Source organism: Tursiops truncatus, chromosome 14, assembly GCF_011762595.2.
Source record: "Tursiops truncatus isolate mTurTru1 chromosome 14, mTurTru1.mat.Y, whole genome shotgun sequence".
NCBI classification, from domain to species: Eukaryota; Metazoa; Chordata; class Mammalia; order Artiodactyla; family Delphinidae; genus Tursiops; species Tursiops truncatus.
This window is the reverse complement of record NC_047047.1, coordinates 1,639,776-1,660,836: the sequence shown is the minus strand read 5'-3', so window position 1 is coordinate 1,660,836 and position 21,061 is coordinate 1,639,776. Positions and strand designations below refer to the sequence as shown.

General features: G+C 52.6%; 1 protein-coding gene and 1 long non-coding RNA gene across 22 annotated transcripts in view; one reads left to right on the top strand and one right to left on the bottom strand.

The window, feature by feature from the left end:
- UXS1 (UDP-glucuronate decarboxylase 1) overlaps positions 1–21,061 on the bottom strand; it is a 73,939-nt gene that overhangs the window by 13,659 nt on the left and 39,219 nt on the right. For 19 of the 21 annotated variants that reach the window (XR_012325568.1, XR_012325567.1, XM_073790951.1 and 16 more), the window contains 4 exons: positions 18,643–18,823; positions 7,326–7,430; positions 4,558–4,617; positions 1,648–1,769 (listed from right to left, as the gene is read on the bottom strand). Coding sequence is in view for 19 of the 21 variants with exons in the window: in XM_073790951.1 (XP_073647052.1) it covers positions 1,648–1,769; positions 4,558–4,617; positions 7,326–7,430; positions 18,643–18,823 (468 nt within the window). In the remaining 2 variants the exon portion in view is untranslated. The remainder of the gene's footprint in view (positions 1–1,647; positions 1,770–4,557; positions 4,618–7,325; positions 7,431–18,642; positions 18,824–21,061) is intronic. The other 2 variants (XM_073790938.1, XM_073790946.1) reach the window with 1 other exon arrangement.
- On the top strand, positions 3,044–7,346 carry LOC141276295 (uncharacterized). Its single transcript, XR_012325569.1, has 3 exons — positions 3,044–4,946; positions 5,159–5,254; positions 5,705–7,346. It is a non-coding gene; the product is annotated as an uncharacterized lncRNA (long non-coding RNA).

Sequence of the window (21,061 nt, the reverse complement as noted above, 5' to 3'; positions counted from 1 at the left end):
ACCCACAGGTTACACAGTGCTGCTGGCCTAGACCCGAGCTTCTCAAAAGGTGCTGAGCCTGTATCCGAAAGCAACCCTCGGACGTGACACTGTGACAGGGAGCAGTCTGTGCACTGTCCCCCGTGAGAAGCCCACTGTCACCCTAACCACCAGGTGACTTTTGCACACAGGTGACATCATCTGCTGGGGTCCCTGGTGGGAAGCCCAGGCAGACGGCCCCCGCAGCAGAGGCCTTCTGCAGCAGGCGACACCCTCCCGACGGCCACAGCCGGCCAGCCGCACACAGGGCTCCTAGAGGATACATTATGGGGAGCACCATCTATGCGTGCCTCTCCCAGACCTGTGTGAGCAGAAATGCCAACGCTGACATTCCCCAGGTGTGGAGGGAGCTGTGATCCTGCGCTCACGAGCTGGACGGCACTTACGGATCCCGGGTCAGCACATGCGCAGTGGAACCCACACCCTGGGTCCTGGCATCCAGTCAGTGCTCAATAAATGTTGGCCACACTGTTACTAAACACCATAGTTATCATGAGCTCATACCTTAGGTAATATGAATACTTACAACATTATTAAGTTATACTGCTCATCACTTAGTAAGAACTAAAAGTTCAATAAAAAATGTCCTACTTGCCCGCCAGCTTTAACTACACAAAAACTCACTAAGAAATACACCCACAGACTGAGAGCAGACAGCCGAGAACCCTACTGATTTCTGTCCCCTCACACACTCGAGTTAGTTTTCTTAGGCACCAACATACACAGAGGCTGTTCTGTGTACCTGGGAGACCATCTCATTCAACTTTTAGGTCAAGATATTCCCGGCTCCAAAATGATATAGTTTGTCTTTTCTAGAACTGATTAAAATAAATGGATACTACAAGCCAACTGCCCAAAGTGGCTTAGAAAACAACCAGTTCTGCTCCTGGCCGAGAGCTAAGGCAGAGAAACCTAAACACCAATACCTACCTCAGCACAGGGTTATTCTGTGGTCGTCATACTGGTATTTCATTAAAAACGTAAGAGAAAAAAGTCTCTGCCAGCTGCCCTCCAAAAAACAAACAAGGCGCTCAGTGCCCCCAGCCCAGCCATGAGCTCTCAGCACTGGGTGCCCAGGCAGGGTCCCCCATCACACAGAACCCGTGGCCAGCTGACCTCCGAGCTGGCCGGCAGGAGGAACCCTCGGCCTGAGAGGGCTGCTCCAGGATATGGACGCTTGCTCGTCTCTGAGTCCCAGAGTGTGGCCACCACGCCTCTGTCAGCAGCCTGTCGTGGAACCACCCCCGTCCACGGTTATTCATTTACACATCCCTCCAAGGGCGTGTCTGTGAGGGTCCCAGAGCCGGTCAAGCACAGTGGATGGCCTGGCTGGGCCCCATCTGGACGTCTGACTGGCCCCTGCACAGCCCTCAGGCAGGCAGGACAGGGCCCTGTGACCGATGGGTCACGTCTCCGGAGCAGACAGTGGGGAGCTCTCAGCTGTCGGCTCCACCTGCCCCAGCGTGGGGGTGAGCGAATCTGTAACCTGGAGAGATCCACAGGCAGGCGCCAAACGGGGGCAACGCCCACCCCCGGGCAGGGCCGGTCACGGCGCTTCATTCCAGCACAGGCCTGTCTACACCGCCAGCCCCGCAGCGGGTTGCATACCTGCTTCATGTAGGCATAGCACATGGTCTCGGCGACGCGCTTGCCTTCGTCGTAGCAGGCTCGGGGTCCTATGGGATTCACGTGGCCCCAGTAATCCTCGGTTTGAGGGTGGACTTCAGGGTCTGCGGGGGGGGGGGGAACAAGAAGGAAGTGCTGTCAGAGTCTCCCTTTGTTCACGTTCATACACTTTACGAACAGTGGATACTGATGGTGCAAAAGGGAGCTTGTGAAAGACCAAGGTGAACATCTCACCTGGAGAGATACCTATCAGAGGAGCACCTTCAGCGCCCCTCGGTCCACCTCTAGTCTAGCAGGACACGCTATTCTGACCGCTCGTATCAGTGATGACAGTCTTTACAGGAAAAAAATTAATTAAAAGAGCAAAGTCTCTCGATTTTAAGTCTCCCCCCTCCTGTAAACTGTTCTTAACTTTTAGATTACTATACAGACTAAATTAAACATCTATGTGAAAAGACATACGGTCCAATTTCACGTTTATAAAATATAGAATTTTATAAAGCATGGATTTATTGAAAACATTTTAAGAGCCTCTCTCTGGAACAGAATGGCTTTCACCTATGCTGTCACCAGAACCACCTGACAGCCTCAGGTGACACACCTGAGGACCTGGTCGGCCCTGGTCCTCTAAGCAGGAGAATGCAATGCAAAGAGCTCTTTCCCCAGCACGCACTGTATACGTCCCAACGCCTGCTTTTTTGGTGTGTAAATCAGTCACACTTTAAGATGTACCAGAGGAATGGACTATCTAAAGACACCTAGTCACAGATTATTATTTTTAAAAATATTATCTTGACTTTTTTTTTGGCTGCGTTGGGTCTTCGTTGCTGTGCGTGGGCTTTCTCTAGTTGCGGCGAGCGGGGGCTACTCTTCCTTGCAGTGCACGGGCTTCTCATTGCAGTGGCTTCTCTTGTTGCAGAGCACGGGCTCTAGGCACACGGGCTTCAGTAGTTGTGGCACGTGAGCTCAGTAGTTGTGGCTCATGGGCTCTAGAGCACAGGCTCAGTAGTTGTGGCTCACGGGCTTAGTTGCTCTGCAGAGTGTGGGATCTTCCCGGACCAGGGCTGGAACCCCCGTCCCCTGCATTGGCAGGCAGATTCCTAACCACTGCACCACCAGGGAAGTTCCTAGTTACAAATTCTTTTTTTTTTTTTTTTTAACACAAGTGCATTTTTGGAATCAATTAATACCTGATTTATCCGGTACAGCAGGAATTTTACACAACTATGCTATAAAATGCATAAATCTTTGCCAAGAAACCTGGATAAGGTTCACCAGCCCCAAGTTACAATTCCTTTCTGCTTATGTCAGAGCTGAAGCTCGTGGGCATGACGGGACGTGAGCCGGGACAGGACAGGACCCAGACTTCTGCAGCTGCCGCTGTGCTTAAAGTTCCCTGAGAAGCAGAACAGCTCAGAGACAAATAGGCCCCGAGAGAAGAAAACCAGTGACGGGACTTCATGTGGATGTGCTGGTGACGCGAGACCTCTTCAGGGATTTCTGCCAAGGGCTGGGCAAGCTGGACTCCCAGAGGGAGACCCTGAACGTGGCAAAGGACCAGAAAGAGAAGGGTGGGCACTCCGGGCGGACAAGCCCGAGGTTCACGACACACAAAACCACCTTGCTACGACAGAAGCGAGGGTGCAGAGGGACACCTCGTCTGGACCCTGTGTCCCCTGTTCAGCATCGGGGAGGCCGGCAGACCAGGCACGGAACCCACAGGAGGTGGGTGCCTGCAGACCGGGGCTGGCGGGGCCTCCGTGAGTTACCCCGACGTCACAAGCCCTGAAGACCGCGAGCTGCCGTCAGAGATGCAATGCTGAGTCGGGGGGGGGGGGGGGGGGGGCGGGGGAAAGACGTCAGGGGCCTGGATGGGTGCCGCCAGCGCTCTGAGGCGGCGACAAGGACGCAGCCCCGACAGCGTCGGCACCGATGCTGCTGGGACATGTGACAATGGGCCACCCAGTGCCACTCGGGGACCCGCTGGGCCTCTGCAGAGGCTGGAAGCAGGGAGCAGGGGGACGGGGAATAAAGGTCCCCCTGCGTGCCCCACTCCCAGAACCGAGGGGGAGCAGGTGGGAGGGGGTGGTGGGTGCTCTGCCTTCCCACGGGGGTGGCAAAGAGCAGAACTGCATCAGTAGAACTGCTGCCTCTATAGGTTTTTTCCAGCTGGTTCCCTTATTATTATTTTTTATTTTTATTTTTTAAAAGGCATCTCTTCCCACATTGCCTTCTCACTTCCTTTCCGCGACAGTAACGCAAGGAGAAAATCGCATCGCAGTAGCATCTGGCTTCTGCCGCGTCAACTAAGCATTTCTCCAGAACCCTGCGCCCAGCAGGCGGGGCTGAGCTGGAAGCCCCATGAGTGGACACGTGGTCCTCAGCCCTCTCCGGACGCTCACTTCCTCAAGGCCTGTGGAGGGCAAAGCAGGCGCCTGCGTTTTCTGGCTCCACCTACTTAAGACTCTTCCAGAACCCATCCTCCTACGGGTGAGGCAACCGGCACACGTCTCCCCAGCGAGCAGGCTCTGAAGCCGACCCCTGAGCTCCCGGCGGGGTTGGGGGACCCTGCTCTCACTGGAGCAAATGCTCCAGCTAAACTGGCAGAGTCCCCAAGGATCTGACTTCTGGGGCACCTGTGGAGCAGACACTTTTGTGGATTGGTAAGTGGCGGGTGCTCTCGGGCAAAGTGACACGACACTGTCCTCAGGGGGTGGTCCTTCAGCAGGAGAGAAAGGCTCGCCCCAGCCGGAGGAGGGAGCCCCTTGCTGCCATCTGCTGGAGAGCAAGAGCCAGCCGGGCCTTCCTGGAAATGGAGTCCAGACTCACTGGTCCCTTCTGCGCCCAAGATGGGATGCAACCATCCAGGGCGCCGGAGCGACACCCACTCACCTCCGTACACCTCCGAGGTGGAGGCCAGGAGCAGACGGGCTCCGACTCGCTTTGCCAGCCCTGCAGAGAGACAGGACACCGTCACCTTCGGGGAACAGGGAAAACACGTGTGCACACGCTCATTTCTGTAGCCAATTTAAGCATTTTTTAGTGTTAACTATATCTGATCACCCGTTCACCTTCAGTTACCCACTCTTATTGCATCTACTTTGGAACCAAAATTAAAATAGTAAGGAAAGCACGAATGGACCTCCAGAAGCACAGTATTTAGCTGGACACTTGTAACTATAAGCAGGGCCAAATGCAGAGTCTGGGTTTATTCTAAGTCATGACTTGAGGAGTTTCATAAAGATTCCTTTGCCCGAACGTACCACCCAGTATTTCGTCAGGTAACTCCGCCCCACCCCCGCAGGGAGAAGGCAAGGCCCCTCGAACCTTAGCGCCCCCCTCACTGTCCCCCTCAATGGCCGGCCTCCTGCCCCCACTCCCCACACGCCCCAGGCATCTCCAACTGCCCCCGAGCCCATCTCCTGTCCGGGCACCTCCGCCCCGCACCCTCCCTCCCTCCTTTGAAGTCCAGCTTCCAGAGCATCTTTTCCAGAGCAACTGGCCACATCCTCGTCCTGCTCTGAACCGTTCCCGGGTTCACACCCCTCCATGCAGAACAGACTAGAGCATCGTCACCTGCAGTGCTCAGGTAAGTCCTCCAGATGCTCTCACAGTCCCAACACAGCAGGCCCTGCCACAGGGAAACCCACTGCCTGCACTCAACCCCCTGCTTCCCAAACAACTCCCCCACGGAGCCTCTGTGCACAGACGCCACAGGGCCGGCCGTGCCACTCGCCAGGCACTGCTCAGGGCAGAGGGCCAACTCGGGCTGTCAGGTGCACCGGAGGGAGAGCTCAGGGCGCACGCCAGCTGTGGGCATCCCGGGGGTGTCGGGGGGCGAGACAGAAGGGTCCCAGCGTGAGTGCATAGGAGCATCTGGCGGGGAGCCCTGAGGATGCACAGCAAGAACAGAGAAGAGTGCTGGTGAAGGTGCAGACGCCACGACGAGCTCGAGGACAACGGCAAAGGGGCTGCAGCTGAAGTGGAATCTGCAGGCTCACGGCACTGCAGGCCCATCTCCCGTGTTCCCACCCCACAGGCGCCGGCCACACGGACCCCGCCAGACCCACTGCTGCACAGAGACAGTGGGAGTCCCGAAGGATCCGGAGATCTTTTTTTTTTTTTTAATTAAACTTCCAATGTGAGAAAAGCGTAGATTCAAATGCAGTTGTTACAAGTAATCCAGACAGATGCCCTTCGCCCGGTTTCCCAACGGTAACAATGCGTAAGAGCAGCACATCATCACAGCCAGGATACTGACAGGGATACAGTCACAGAACACCCCTCACCACGAGGCCCCCTCCTGCGGCGAGGCCGGTGTTTGCACTGAAACTGGACAAGGTTTCACCAAGACGCAGCCACGCTCAGGGCCGGCAGGGGGTGACGCCGCAGAGGGAGGGCCCCCCAGGCTCAGAGGACCCGCTCCAAGTGCGGAAGAGCTAGTGACACTGCACCCAGCTCAGAAAACCGAGTCCCACTGGGTCTCCTTCCAGCCTGGCCATTGTCCCCCTGCAGCCTTTGTCCACGTCGCCCCTGGAAGACCCTTCCCCACACCCCCTTCAGTCCTCCAGGCCGCCTTCACTCGTGCTTCCAGCCCCAGCCCGAGCCTCCGCCCTGGAGCTCTAAGGGCACTTCAGGGCGCCTGCTCTGGGAACCTGTCCGTCCCCCATGGTCGCCAAGCCCCTGAGTGTAATCCTCATCTGAGCGCCCCCAGTGGACGGGACGGGTGGGAGGCAAGTCGTCTTTCTAAAGAACTCCGTGCACACGAGGCTGTTCCCGCACTGCGGCTGGCTCTGTGGAGGAGGGGCTGGGCGGCTGGAGAGGGGGGGCAGGCGCTTGCAGTGCCAAGAACGGGGCATCTCCACCAGGCGCACCTGTGAGCACAATCGGGCTCTGTCCGTCCGCAGGCCGCCGCCGCCTCTGGATCAGAGGAATCACCCTTCCCTTCCTGCACAGCCCGCTGCCCCGAGGGCTTAGTGTAAGAGACGGAGCTCGCATCCCACCGCCCTTCACGTCTGTCTCCCAGCTTCGCTCCAACTAAAACGCAGCGGAACCTGTCGTAAATGTTCCTTATTAAATCCACTTTTTACTTGATATTTAAACAAGTGGTTCCTCTCTTCCACTTTGCACTTAACCCAAACCCCTGGTTTTCTAAACCTGTGGGAACTGAAGCCCACGTGTACACGGCCCAGACTCTGGGCCTCAGGCCAGCTGTCTGTGGACTTGCACGTGCGGCACCTGGGACGGTGCTCACGCCCTCACCTCCCACTTCCAGGGCGAGTCCTGCGGTCAGTCCAGAGCCAAGAGCTCAGTCTCCACCACCCCATGAGGGGCGCTCTCCCCATCCCCCCGGGGGCAGCACCCGAACTGCGTGGGCTCAGTCCACCCGCCCCGTCTCGGATCAGAGCCGCCGAGGCTCACATGCCACGAGTCCCGGGAAGCGCAGGAGGGGAGGGCGGCCGCTCGGGGCCAGGGGATGTCACTACCGCCCCCATGACAAGTTCCGATGGCAAAGCAAGTCACACCGAGGGCCCGGACGGAGACGGGGGGTGGGGGGCGCCGGCCGAAGACCAAGCTCAAACTGGAACACAACAGTCAGTGACCGACGCTGGACCGAGACACCCCGACAGCAGATGCAAGATGAGGGGGCCACAACTCACCCAGCATGTTGAGCGTCCCGATGGTGTTGGTCTTCAGCGTCTTGATGGGGTTGTACATGTAGCTGGGCGGCGAGGCTGGAGACGCCAGGTGGTAGATCTGGTCCACTGTGGGGGCAAAACCACACCTGTTACGTCCACGGAAAACACTGACCGACTGAACTCCTAAGAATCAGACCGTGTAGTCACGTTTCCTTCTTCTTACAAACTAGTTTATGTGTACGATGGGAAGAACTTTAAACAAAAATAGAAAGTCTCATTAATCTGGAACAGAAACGTGCCGGCCCCTGACGTGGCCTGTTCTCCTCTAATCAGAAACGGTCTGATTACCAAGCTGATTGCTTTCTGAGACGATCTGTCCCAGATAAAGCACTCAAATCAGAAGGCAGACTGATTCTTCAGACAGAGTTAAGCATGAATATTTAATAAACAACATTTAAAATTTATAAAACAAAGCTAACACGAAGTGCACAAAAGTCTGGGAGAAGAGGGCCTTTTGCTCTGTTTTTATTTGTCCTGCTATTATAAACAACAGACCCAGAGGTGACAGTCAGAGGGTGGTTTTTAAGGCCACGAATGGTGAAATGTTTGGATTCTGCACGACTCCCCTGGTGCACACGTAACCGCTCTAATGTCATCGCCTGCGACCCTCACTCCCCAGGGTCAGGCGACCCCTGCCCCACAGCAGAGGCCGGCACAGCCGTGTCCCCTGGGGGAGCCGTCCCTGCAGACACAGTGTCTGTGATGCCACCCACTGCGCTACAGTCAAGGAAAACCACCCCCGCTGAGGCCAGCCGGGGGACGGGGTCCGAGACACCACTGCCAGTGGGACCCTCCCTCCCACACGGCTCGGCCCCGACATGAGCGCCTGCAGGGACCCTGCCCCTCCACCCTTTGTCCCCTTGCCCCCGCATCCTCTTCCCAGCCAGGACCACTGCTGTCCTTTGAGGTCAGGGCACCTCAGGAGCCAGGTTTCAGAGATGATGGGTGGAACAGGCAAACTTGGAAAAAAAAAAAAGTCCACATGATGAATTCTGCAGAGACCAGCCCCCAACCAAACACTGCCCAACCTCCCCACATCACACACCCTTGGCCCCCTGAAAGTCTTCTGTCACCCCCGGGGTGGCGTGGGCATCACTGCAGTACCATCCAGGACCCGGGGCTGTTTCCCGACACATCCACCCCAGGGTGAGCAGTGGACGATGCTTTCTCATCCTCAGACTAGGAGAGGCTAGTATTCCAGGCAGGGGGCTTGGTCTCCACTCAACTCACCCCAACGATCACGGTCTTTCAAGCCTTAGGGTGCCTGGGGGACAGAGGACACGTGAGCCACCAGGACCTGGATGGTTCTGTGCACACGGCATCTTTGGGAAGGGGTTCTAGGTGAAGACAGACTCATGGTATAACCTGGTAACTACAGTTTTTCCTACACCAGGACCATACACCACAGGAGGCAAGAATACATGTGCAAGGCTGCAGGTCCCGTCTTCTGGGTGTTTACTGACGTGGCTTCTTGCTTTGCTAAGAGCTTTCCAGCAAACTCCTGATGGGATTTTTATTTTTTTAAGTCTTTTTATTTTAAAAACAATACTCTGCAACATCATCTCCAACAAAATCTCAACAGCCTTTTTTTTGCAGAAACAGAAAAAAATTCATCCTAAAATTCATATGGAATCTCAAGAGTCTAAATAATCAAAACAATTTTGAAAAAAAAAGTTGGACTCCCATTTCCTGATTTCAAAACATAGTACAAAGCTACAGTAACAAAACAGTGTGTTACTGGCATCAAGACATAAAGACCAATGGAACAGAATAGACAGCCCACAAACCCTTCTGTGTATGATCACACAATCTCTGACAAGGGTGCTGAACCCACTCAATGGAGAAAGGACAGTCTCTAGCAAATGATGTTAGGAAAACTAGATATCCACATGCAAAAGAATAAGACTGGACCCTTATCTTACACCACACACAAAAATCAACTCAAAATGGATTAAGTACCTAAGTATAAGACCTAAAGTAATAAAACTCCTAGAAGAAAACATAGTGGGAAAGCTGCATGACACTGAATTTGGCAAAGATTTCTTGGATGTGACACCAAAAGCAAAGGCAACAAACGCAAAAACAGACAAATGAGACTACATCAAACTTAACTTTTCTGCCAAGATCAAAGGGCACAATCAACAAAGCAAAAAGGCAACCTATAGAATGGGAGAAAATACTTGCAAATCACACATGTGATAAGCTAATATCCAGAATATATGAAGAACTCCTACAAATGAACAAAAAATAAATAACAAATTTTAAAATGGCAAAGCACTAAACATACAGTTCTCCAAAGATGATATACAAATGGCCAACAAGCGTATGAAAAAATGCTCAATGTCACTTATCAGAAACATGCAAATCAAAACCACAATGGGTATTACCTCACACCCATCAGATGACTACTTCAAAAAAACAAAACAGGAACAGAACGTAACAAACGTTGTTGTCAAGGATGTGGAGAAGTTGGAACCCTTGTATGCTGCCGGTGGGAATGTAAGTGCTGCAGCCACTGTGGAAGACAATATGACATTTCCTCAAAATGTTAAAAATAGAATTAATATATGATAAGACATTTTGCTTCTGGGTATACAGCCAAAGGAATTAAAAAGCAGAGTCTCAAAGAGATATTTGCACACCCATGTTCACGACAGCATCATTCACGACAGCCAAGACATGGAAGCCGCCCAAGTGTTCACAGGCAGATGGACCAATAAACAACATGAGGTAAATCCAAACAGTGGAATATTATCGTCTTAAAGTGGAAGAAAATTCTGACACGTTACAAGACAGATGAACTTTAAGGACATTACTCCAAGTGAAATAAGCCGGTCACGAGACAAATGCTCTAGGACTCTATTAGGCACACGAGGTCCCTAGAGCCGTCAGGTTCACAGACAGCGAGTACCGACAGTTCGCCGGGGCTGGGGGACGGGCTTACTGTTTGGTGGGTACAGGGTTTCAGTTCTGCAGGATGAAAAAGTTCTGGGGCTCTAGTTCACAACAACGTACTTCACACTGCTGGTTGGTGCACTTAAACATGGTGACGAAGGTAAAAACAGAAAAAGAGGCTTAGGAGCGGTGAAAGCAAACGCAGAAAGGGGATCAGTGCCTTTACCAAAGCGGAGGTGGAGATGAGTAGTTCTGGTGTGTGCATTTGTCCCCACTTTCTACCCCCGACCCTGCCAGCCGGTAGAGGATTCTCCTCAGTCCTCACTCTGCAATCAGAGCCCCCCAGGGAAGCTTCTGAATGAAAGGTGCCCAGACCCCTGGCATCCTGCCGCAGACGCTCCAGGCGGGGAGACCCTGGACCTTTACTTACATGTGTATTATTTATGTATTTTGTAAAACCACGTTTTAAAACTACTGGGTTGATTTAAAAACGGAACCCATGCTGTTCAAAGAATAATCCTTTTTCAAGAAACTAAAAAAACACAAAACCTTTTAAAATGGTTTACAGTCTGTCCATATGGGAATTCATTGAAGGGGTTGATCTAATTAAGAGGAAAATCCTGTGACTGCTTTCTGACCCCCAGAAGTTTTTCGGAGCTGACACACAGATGTAAAAAAACCCAAACAAACAGAAGTTCTATGCAAATTGTAAATTAACAAGATAGTTCTCACAGAATCCCGTCAACCTCAGCTGACAGCTATCTTTTCCAGCTGACAGCTCTGTAGGTAAGGGGCTGGATCAGTTCCCACCCACCTGCTAAAAGGCCCAGGGGCTGCAGGGCGTCCCAGCAGCCAGGGACACCTCGTCACTCCCCACCACTGCCGAGCAAGTGGGGCTGCGCTGGGCTCCAGATGGGCCTGCAGAGCGAGGGCCACGGCGTGGAGCCTGCCCAGCACCCCCCCCCCCCCGGGTTCACAGACCCCCGGCAGGGCTGCAGACGGCGTCAGTCAAGGCGTGTGGGCTGTGACCTCCTGGCACAAAGGATTCACCACTGGTTTCACACTTGAGGCGACAACACATACAGTGGGGAAAAAAAGGAAACGGCATCAAAGACAGAGGAAGAAGGGCAACTTCAGAGAGCGCAGTTCAAACACGAGCAACCTCGCGTGCACCCTCACCCCCGCCAGTGCGATCCGGGTCAGGACCTCACGCGGTCGCCGCTCGCGGCCCAGACCTCGGGGTCCCAATCCCTCCTCCTGACTCAGCGAGGGCTCCACACGCGTCCTTCCTCACGCTTTATCCGCACACGGCCCCGCTCTCTGCAGGACGGCAGCCTAGAGCACGTGCAAATGTAGACTCCCGGGCAGACCCAGGAAACCTGCAACTGGAAACAGCCCCTGCACGGCAAGGCTGACGTGAGAGCAGTGCTCAGTGGGGTCGGCCAGTGTCGAGGGGGGCTGCACACTGGGGGCTTATTTCAGCCGAAGGCCGTTCCATCTGGTGTGTCGTGTTTTCCATCATTTGACAGCTTAGCCCAGCGGCTGTCCCCACCCACCGCAGCTGGAAGGACCAAGACACTCCCTGTAAGACCATTCCTTACATTGATTTAAGCAGCGCCTCTTTCCTACGAGGCTGTCCTGCCTACAACAGTAAGGACAGCAGCTCCAGTGCCCGTCCCAGGAGGACACAGCGCCAGTCCCTGACAGAGTCTTCTGGAAGGAATTACGACGAGGAGAGAGGGGCAACTTCAGAACAAGCGTAGACGATCAGCCACAAGAGGTGCTCGGAAACTACGAAGAAACTTAACAGAGCAGCAGGTGAGCCCTCCAGCCCAGGAGAAGAGCCCTCAGAGCCTGCCAGCTGCAAGCACGAACTGCACCAACAATGAGCGGGACGTTCAAGCATCCCAGCTGCGGGACGAAGGACGGCACGGCCGTTCGTGCTGGCCGTCGGCCGCCAAGTGACCCTCCGGAGGCCCTGTCCCAGTTACAAGGCTGAGTGCAGGAGCCACAGCTGGGAAGAGAGGAACCTCGAGAAATGAGCCTGAAAGAGCGCAAATTAATGAGACTAACCAGTAAAGCAAACACGTGTTCTCCGTTTTCACATAATTTCCTTAAATAGGTTCAAAGCAGCATCCTGGCAGGTCTCGGCGTGTAATTTTTATGTTGGGGAGAGGATGGGCCCAGGGTGGGGTGGCCGCAGCACGCTGGCCCCCGTGAATTCTGATACAGAAGGATCACCAGGATACAGAAAGCAGAAAATCAAGATTCAGAGCAATATAGAAAATGCTACTTTCTCTACCCACAGGGGAGAATTATGAGTACCTAGATGTGTTAACTGGGCCACATAAAGAGACTACAGATGGGGCTTCCCTGGTGGCGCAGTGGCTGAGAGTCCGCCTGCCGATGCAGGGGACGTGGGTTCGTGCCCCGGTCCGGGAAGATCCCACATGCCGCGGAGCGGCTGGGCCCATGAGCCATGGCCGCTGAGCCTGCGCGTCCGGAGCCTGTGCTCCGCAACGGGAGAGGCCGCAACAGTGAGAGGCCCGCGTACCACAAAGAAAAAAAAAAAAAACTGCAGATGAACAAAGAAATGCTAAGAGCAGTTTCCTGAAGGTGAGTTGGGACCTGGGAAGACTGGAGACGGAGGCAAGAGAAAGACCTTTTACGGAATATCTTTTTAATTAAAAAAAAATTGAACCATATAATTATACTGCCTATTAAGCATATGTTTAATCTAAAAAAGATCACATTTAAAGAAATGATTGGATGCTAGTGAGAACAGAGTATTTCTGGGTATTCCTCCTCTAAAATTCTCTTCTTTTTTTTGTTTTCCAAATTTTCTGTAGCATGCATGTATTACTTTTATCATCAGGAAACAATTGTCTTTTGAAATGAGAGAAAAAAATTAAGATTCTCTTCCATGTTATTCTTTTTCAAATACATAAACACGAAACCCAGTTCTTTCATTTAGTTCACAATATTTTTAAATTTCTGAGATTTCTTCTTTGACTTGTGTTATTTAGAAGTATGTTGTTTAATCTCCAAATACTTTGTGGTTTTCCATCTATCTTTCTGTTATTGATTTCTAGTTTAATTCCACTGTGATCTGAAAGTACATTTATATAATTTCTACTCAACTGTTTTCCACTCTAGTAACAAACGTAAAAGGCTGTCAAGGTGTCCTTTCTGGGCCAGAATGTGGTCAGTCTTGGTAGGTGCTCCGTGTAGCTTGAGAAGAATGTGTTCTCTGTTGTTGGACGAACTAGTCTGTACATGTCCATCACATGCCGCTGATCAACGGTGTCGCGAGCATGTCCTCACTGATCTTCTGCCTGCGGGACCCGTCCATTCTGGCGGGCGTGTCGAAGTCCCCAGCTATGACGGTGGTTCATCCCCTCCTCCGTTCATTCCATCAGTTCTGAGCTCTGTGAAGCGCACACACAGGCAGGACCGTGACGTCCTCCTGGAGAACTGACCCTAGTCAGGATGCGCTGGCTTTACCGTGGTAGCTTGCCTCGCTCTGCGCTCTAGTTGGTCTGAAGTGAAGACAGCTGTCTTCTGATCCGTGTCAGCACGCTTCACCTCTCTCCGTCCCTTCCATCTATCTGTATCTTTATATACAGTGTAGGTTTCCTGCAGAAAACAGTTGGGTCCTGTTGTTTTTTAACCTCTATGACGATCTGTTTTTCAACTGGTGTATTTAGAGCATTCATATTTAAAGTGATTATCAATAGACTTGGATTAATATCTACTATATTTCTAGCTATTTTCTACTCATTTCCTTGTTCTTGTCTTCCACTCTTCTGCCCTCTCTCATTTTATCTGAGCATTGCAGATGATTGCGTTTTCTCTCATCTTTTGGCATATCAATTATACCTTTCAAAAAATCCCTTTAGTGGTTTTCCTATAATTTACCATATACGACTGACCTACAGGCAATGAGGTGCCTCATATAACAGAGTATTCCCAACTCCTCCTCTATCTCTGGTGACACTGCTGTCATTCTTTCATTTATCATGAGCAGTAATCACCCAAGAGCTGCTACTATTATTCTGAACTGTTACCTGTTAGATTAAGAAAAGTGGACATTTTAATTTTGCCATCACTTACTCCTCCTCTAAAATTCCTTCTTTCTTTACGCAGATCCGAGTTTCAGACCTGCATCACCTACCTTCTCTAAAGGACTTCTTGGAACACTTCCTGCAAAGCAGGTCTACAGGGGACAGATTCCTCAAAGTCTTTATTTCTCCTTCACACTCGAAGGATAAGTTCACAGGATGGTGAATTCTAGGTTGGCGGGTTTTTTCCTTCAATTACTTAAATATCTCCCTCCACTCTTCTCTGCACGGCTCCTGAAGGTAAGTCTGTGTGATCGCCATCCTTGTTCTTCTGTGGGTGAGGCGTGACCCGTAGCCGTCTCAGCTTCCTTCAAGGTTTTCTGTTCATCAGTAATTCTCTACAAGTTGAATGCATAGATTTTGGGGGCATATCCTGCCTAGTGTTCTCCAAGCTCCCTCGGCCTCTGGTGTAGTCCGTGTCACTAACTTTGGAAGATTCTCAGCCATCCTTACGTCACACGTTTCTCCCGTTCCCGCCTTTCTTCTCCTTTGGGAATCTCCCTGTGTGTGCGTTACACCTTCTGTAATCTGCCCCCACTTCTTGGATATTCTGCTCTAGATTTTTTTTTTTTTTTTTTTTTTCGGTACACGGGCCTCTCGCTGTTGTGGCCTCTCCCGTTGCAGAGCACAGGCTCCGGACGCGCAGGCTCAGCGGCCATGGCTCACGGGCCCAGCCACTCCGCGGCACGTGGGATCTTCCCAGACCGGGGCATGAACCCGTGTCCCCTGCATCGGCAGGCGGACTCTCAACCACTGCGCCACCAGGGAAGCCCCAGGCTCTGGATTTTTATGCTTTTTTCTCTTTGTTCTCGACTTTGGGCAGTTTTCACTGACACACCTTCAAGCTCCCTGTCCTTCTCCTCGGCTGAGACAAGCCCATCGAAGGCCCTCTTCATTTCTCGCACAATGCTTTCTATTTTGGGCATTTCCCTTTGATTCTGAGAGTTTCCACCTCTCAGCTTCCATTACCCACCTATCCCTGCAGTCTGCTTTTCCCACCAGCATCCTTTGCACGTTGACCATAGTTACTGAAACGGCCCTCGTGGTAACTCCAAGTCTCTGCCACGTCCGACCGGGTCTGATGTTTGCTCCGCCTCTGCAGACTGTGTTCGTGCCCTGGAACACGCCTGCAGTTCTTCGCTGAAAGGCACACATGCTGCACCAGGGGTGGGAGATAACGGGCCTCCGGCACGAGGTTCGAGCTCACTGGCTGGACGCAGGCTGCACTTGCTGCCCTGAAGCCCTCGGGGTCAGAGGCTGTACCTCCACCCCGTGCCCCTGCTTGGTGTCCCCAGCTGTCCCCGAGTTTCCCTAGAGACCCCTCCTTACCGGGGCCTGGGCCCATGCTTCCTCTGCTTCTTGTCACCCTCGGGGTCTCCACTGAAGGCCGGGGAGCCCCCCGGTCCCAGGCCCGCGTCTCCTCTTTGTCGGTCAGGCCCTGGGGGAAGTCCCCCTGACAGGCCTTTGGGGGAAAACAGGGTGCTCTGGGCAGATTTCAGGAAGGCTCGTTTCCCCTCCCCCTGCTGGAAAGCTGACCGTCACTGAGAACCTCGTGGGGCTCCTGGAGGTGAAGCTCACTACAGGGCCCCCAACCCCCAGAACCAGGGCCCGGACTCAAGGCCCATCCACGCTGTCCCTGCCCGCGGGCAGCTCCCACCCGCCCGCAGCTGCTTCCACCCCAGTCAGGGTTCTGTGTCCACCACCATCTCCAGCTCCCAGGTGGCCGTTTGCCCCGCGACCTCCGCCCCCTGCTGGGGCCGAGAAGGGCCGCGGGTCATCCGCTTGCTCATCCTCCCCGTTTTGAGGACGGGAGGGACTGTTCCGGGGTCCCGACAGGTCAGAACAGAGACCTGAAGTCCATCCAGCCCCCCGTGAAAACGAAGACGGCTCCTCCCCACTACGCGGTGCTCCGTGCTCCCTTCTGCTCTGAGAGCCCAGTCACTGCCCGCTCTCCTGTGCTTCCCCGGGGCCCCCTCCCCAGACAGACGCCCGCCCGTGTCCACGGAGCCGTCCTGGACCGCAGCTCAGCGATCACCACCGTCCCGATGGCCTGGCGTCCACCCCACAGACTACACACACCCTCTACCCGACCCCGGCTTCTCAGAAACCTCCCAGTGTCCTGAATGGGTGGGTGGGAAGAATAGGTAAATTTACCCCTTCCAGAGCCAGTTCGCAGGATGGGTTCAACATCTGAAACTTAAACGCTGTGGTGGGCAAAATCCAGAGTTCTTTTAAAGCAACATGAAATCCGATTAACTTATCTCAATAATTACTTACGATTCCTTCCAAAGCAACGATGTTCTCCCCCAAACATCTAACCCAGACAACACAGAGGCCTCCGTCGTAAGCCCCGTGACAACAATGCTTCCTGTCTGATCGTTTCATAATTAATTACACGAGGGGGCCCCTGGGGTCACAGTGCCATCTCAGCCCCGACGTGAGTTACCGCGCCCACAGCTAATCTTCCACATCGACCACCACGTCCTGAGCCCAGACAATGGTCACTTTCCCATTGGAAATACGGAAAGAGAATAAACCATGATGGCTACACTTTGAAAATAACAAGAGGAGGAAGCGTGTGCTTAGCGAAGCTCTGCTGGGATGCTGCCAGGTCAGGTGACACCTCTGCTGCCATGTTAAAACCCACACCTGTCAGCCCGGGAAACAAACAGACCAACACAATCCCGCAAAACACTTGCCAAAGCAGAAAGACATTCCTGCTGTGCTGTAAATATCAGATCCACTAAGGCTGCTTCTATTAGGAAAAGGCACCCAGAGAGTAAACACCGGGTGTTTGTACTTTGTTACACGCTCTCACCACGCAAAGCAGGGGGGCGGGGAGTGAGTAATTCATGCCATCGAGCTAAGTTCAGCTGTGACTGGGACCTCAGTGGGTAGGACGGATCACCACCTTTGAAAAGCACAACTGTCCCCGAACCATGGCCCTTCCACGCGAGGGGCTCAGAGTCCGGCGGGCATTGTGGGACAGAGCGAGGAGGCCGGGACAGGCAGGAGCAATCTGGCACTTGGAAGAAGCCCGCGCACTACAGGGGGCGGGGGAGTGAGGGGCAGGGAGAGTGGTGTGTGCGTGTGCGCGCGCGCCCTCTACGTGGAGTCCAGCGCCAGAAGCGGCAGAAGCGGCCTAGAACAGCTGTGGCGTCAGAGCTCAAAGCACACAGCTGAGCTGCCTCTGCGGCTCAGTTTGGTCGTCTACCTAAAAGGCAAAAGCCAGGAGGGGCCGGCGGTTTACTAAACAGGCACCAGAGGAGTTAACATCCTTACGATGAAGAACTGCTTGGATTTCCTCTGGGAATTAGCATGTTAGAAAATATGTACACCAAACCATGGGTTTTCTACCAAATTAACAAACTATTTTTGTTAGTAGTTTTTCAAGGTAGCGCTCAAGGCTACTAACAGACACCACCGAGCAACGAAGGAGACGTCTCAGTGATTAGCACAACTCACGTCTGGGCTCTCTACCAAGGACGTAAAGCTCGAAGATATTTATAATGAAGCACTGGAGCCTGTAAATACGGGGAAATTCACATAAGCTGCGGCGTAGGCACCAGAGCACAGCTCAGTCAGTACACGAGCTCTGCAAGGCTCCTTTCATGCGTGGGGAGGAGGCCCATGATGCGGGGCCGTGGGAAAAGCAGCGCCAGCCACCCCTGCAGTGTGTGTGCGGCCCCACCAGCCCCACCGCTGGGCAGCCGCCTGGCTCCAGGCTGCACGCGCCACGTGCAGGCGGGTGTAGCCTCCCACCTCAGGGCTGCAGCCAGAGCCAGTGAGGATGCACGTGAGGTGCATGTCTTTTGGGGACCACCATGCAACCCACCACCGCCCCCCAAACCTGATTCCTTTAGGGTGGCAGAGTTACCGGAGGGCTCTGAACTCTGACACGGAGCGTTTCGGTATGAGCCCAGCATCCTCCATCAGCCAGCTGCCTGGAGGCTAGAAGTGACTCCCCCCAGCCGGCAGGCATCAGACTGTGAGGCCACCGGGACCGGGGGGCCCTGATCGAGCCCCCCCAACAGCCCTAGAGGCTCGAATGCGGGGCTGCCACGTGACAGCGAATCCAGACTCCCCCGTCCTGGCTGTTCTCCATCACAGGGGCCAGGGCGCCTGGGACGCGGTGAGACCATTTCCAAAACAAGACAGGGCCTCCGCATGGCCGAGGCAGCCGGCGTCCCGGGGCCGCCGCCCCGTCGAGCCTGCCCACCTGCCCGCCTGGCACCAACCGGCACGGGGCGGCCCTCGCTCACCTTCGATGTACAGAGGCTCCACCACGTCGTGGTTGATGAGCTCGAAGTTCTCGTGGCCGATCCAGTGCTCCACGTTCCTCTTCCTGCCCGTGAAGAAGTTGTCCACCACGGTCACCTCGTGCCCGTCCATCATGAGCTTGTCTGTGAGGTGGGAACCCACGAAGCCCGCGCCTCCGGTGACCTGCGTGCGGACAGCAGGGGAGGGTGCGGTGAGCACCCGTGCGAGCGAGGGGTCCCGGTGCGGCCTCCACTGAACACAGGAGGGGGCGGGAAGGGGGACCGGGAAGGTTTCAAAGCGCATCTCTTCTCACTCCAGAGCAGGGAGTCGAACCTTCCGGAACTTCTAAGCAGCCTGCAAATCTAAACTGCCGCCACTAGACAACACAGGAGAATAGTAGTCACGAGTTTCAAAATCTGACGTTATTAAAAGGTCCCTGTTTCACAGTGCATCATGGGATACTGAGCATCACCTACGTGGCTCTAATACTTTTAGAATCACTTTCTAAACAAATGATCAGCAACATGCATCTATCAGTGAACTACCAAAAACAAAGGATGTGATACTGAAGCTGGACTCAAAAACCTCATGAAGGGGAGGGAGGGAGACGCAAGAGGGAAGAGATAGAGGGATATATGTATAGCTGATTCACTTTGTTATAAAGCAGAAACTAACACACCATTGTAAAGCAATTATGCTCCAATAAAGATGTTAAAAACTAAAAAGAAATTTTTTAAAAACTAAAATAAAATGGGGAAATGATGAGTAAAACAGAAAAAAAAACCTCCTGAAGAACTAGTATCTTCCAAATTGTTTATAAGAACAAATTAAGCCATAGACACTGTGTGCAGACCAAGGCCCCGAATGATTAAGTTCCACTCTTTGGTTTCCTAGTGTCGGCAACCCAGCCAAACAGAAGTAAGGCAGCTCGGGGGCGGGGGGGGGGGCCCACGAGGGGAAGATCACCACTCACGTGCTTCTAAAACTTAAACCCACCAAATGTGTAAAGGCAGTTATGACTGGAAAAAATTTAAACTAATAAAAAGACTTTATTCAAATTAAATAGTGTCAGTGGAGGGGTCTAGATAAAGCGTATTTTGTTTTTGGAGGATAGGAGGGAAAAGAAGAAACCCAGAAGACAGACGTGGGATGGGAAACCACATTCTCTGCCTTTCCTGCTCTCCCCTCCCCTCTGCCTTCTGCTCCTTCAAAATTCACATTCACGTCACCCTCCTGTTCCAAACAGAAAGAATTAACAGTAGAGAAAACACCCACTCCTTTTAACCTAAAGAAAAAGCACCTTAACATCTAGGTCTATGGTTTTAAAACATTTAATCTGCCATAAAGTCCTCTGTTCACATAAAATCTGACATGTAATTCCCATGTTTATTGCAGGCAGGAGCAGAGCAGCCTGGGGGAGAAAAGGCAGATTGGGGGAGGGGGTGGGTAAGACCAGCCCAAGAAGAGTCATCCGTCCACCACCACCGAGAGATGTGTGAGCTCGGATGGAAACACAAATACAAACACTTAGAACATGCATGGCTGAGAAGCCCTGATGCCCGACGGTTTCCTATCAGCTGCGTCCATTCTTTATCGGGGCCTCATTTGCTAAACCCCTCTGCTTTAGGGATGCGAACTGACATCTGGGGGGGTGGAGTTTGGGGCCAAGATCCCCAGATCACCAGAATGACGCAATCAGCCCAGTCGTCCTAATTTCATATTCTCTCCGCCACCTGTCGACTCGTCTGGTGTGTGTTTTATCTTAGCGCTCTTACGCTTTACCTGTACACCTGAAGGATGATTTGAAAAAATAATTTTCTGGAAAAATAACTGGATTTCCAATCTGGCTCACCACTGGTGATTACCTCACGGGGCAAGATTCCATTTTATCTCACCTTTGTTTTATTGCGTTTTCCCAGTTTTTAAATCAGAAAAATTACATCTTTTTTTCCTTACAAATTTTATTTTGTATGTCTCAAATTGTGGACGTTATATGAATATTTCTGCAAAAAAAATACATCTTTTCAGAAGAAATTTAACCCCTCTTAATGTAGCTCTATTATCTATATGCAAACGTTTCCTAAAATAAGATGTTCTGTAGCTTGCTAACTTTATCTCTGCACCTAAAATAACTGGTGAGGCCTGGAGCCAGCAGAAACGCAGGGCATTAAATCATACACGATGGCTGCCAACACTTCACTAGTCTCTGGTGACAAAATTGCTGGAAGCACCTAAGCCTTTCTTAAAATAGATTAAAAAAATTTTTTTTTCTTGAATAATTCCTTTCTATCTAAAATACTTAAGATTTATGTAACCTAGCTGGGTGGTTATAAAATGTTTCTCGGGCTTCCCTGGTGGCGCAGTGGTTAAGAAGCTGCCTGCCTATGCAGGGGACACGGGTTCGAGCCCTGGTCTGGGAAG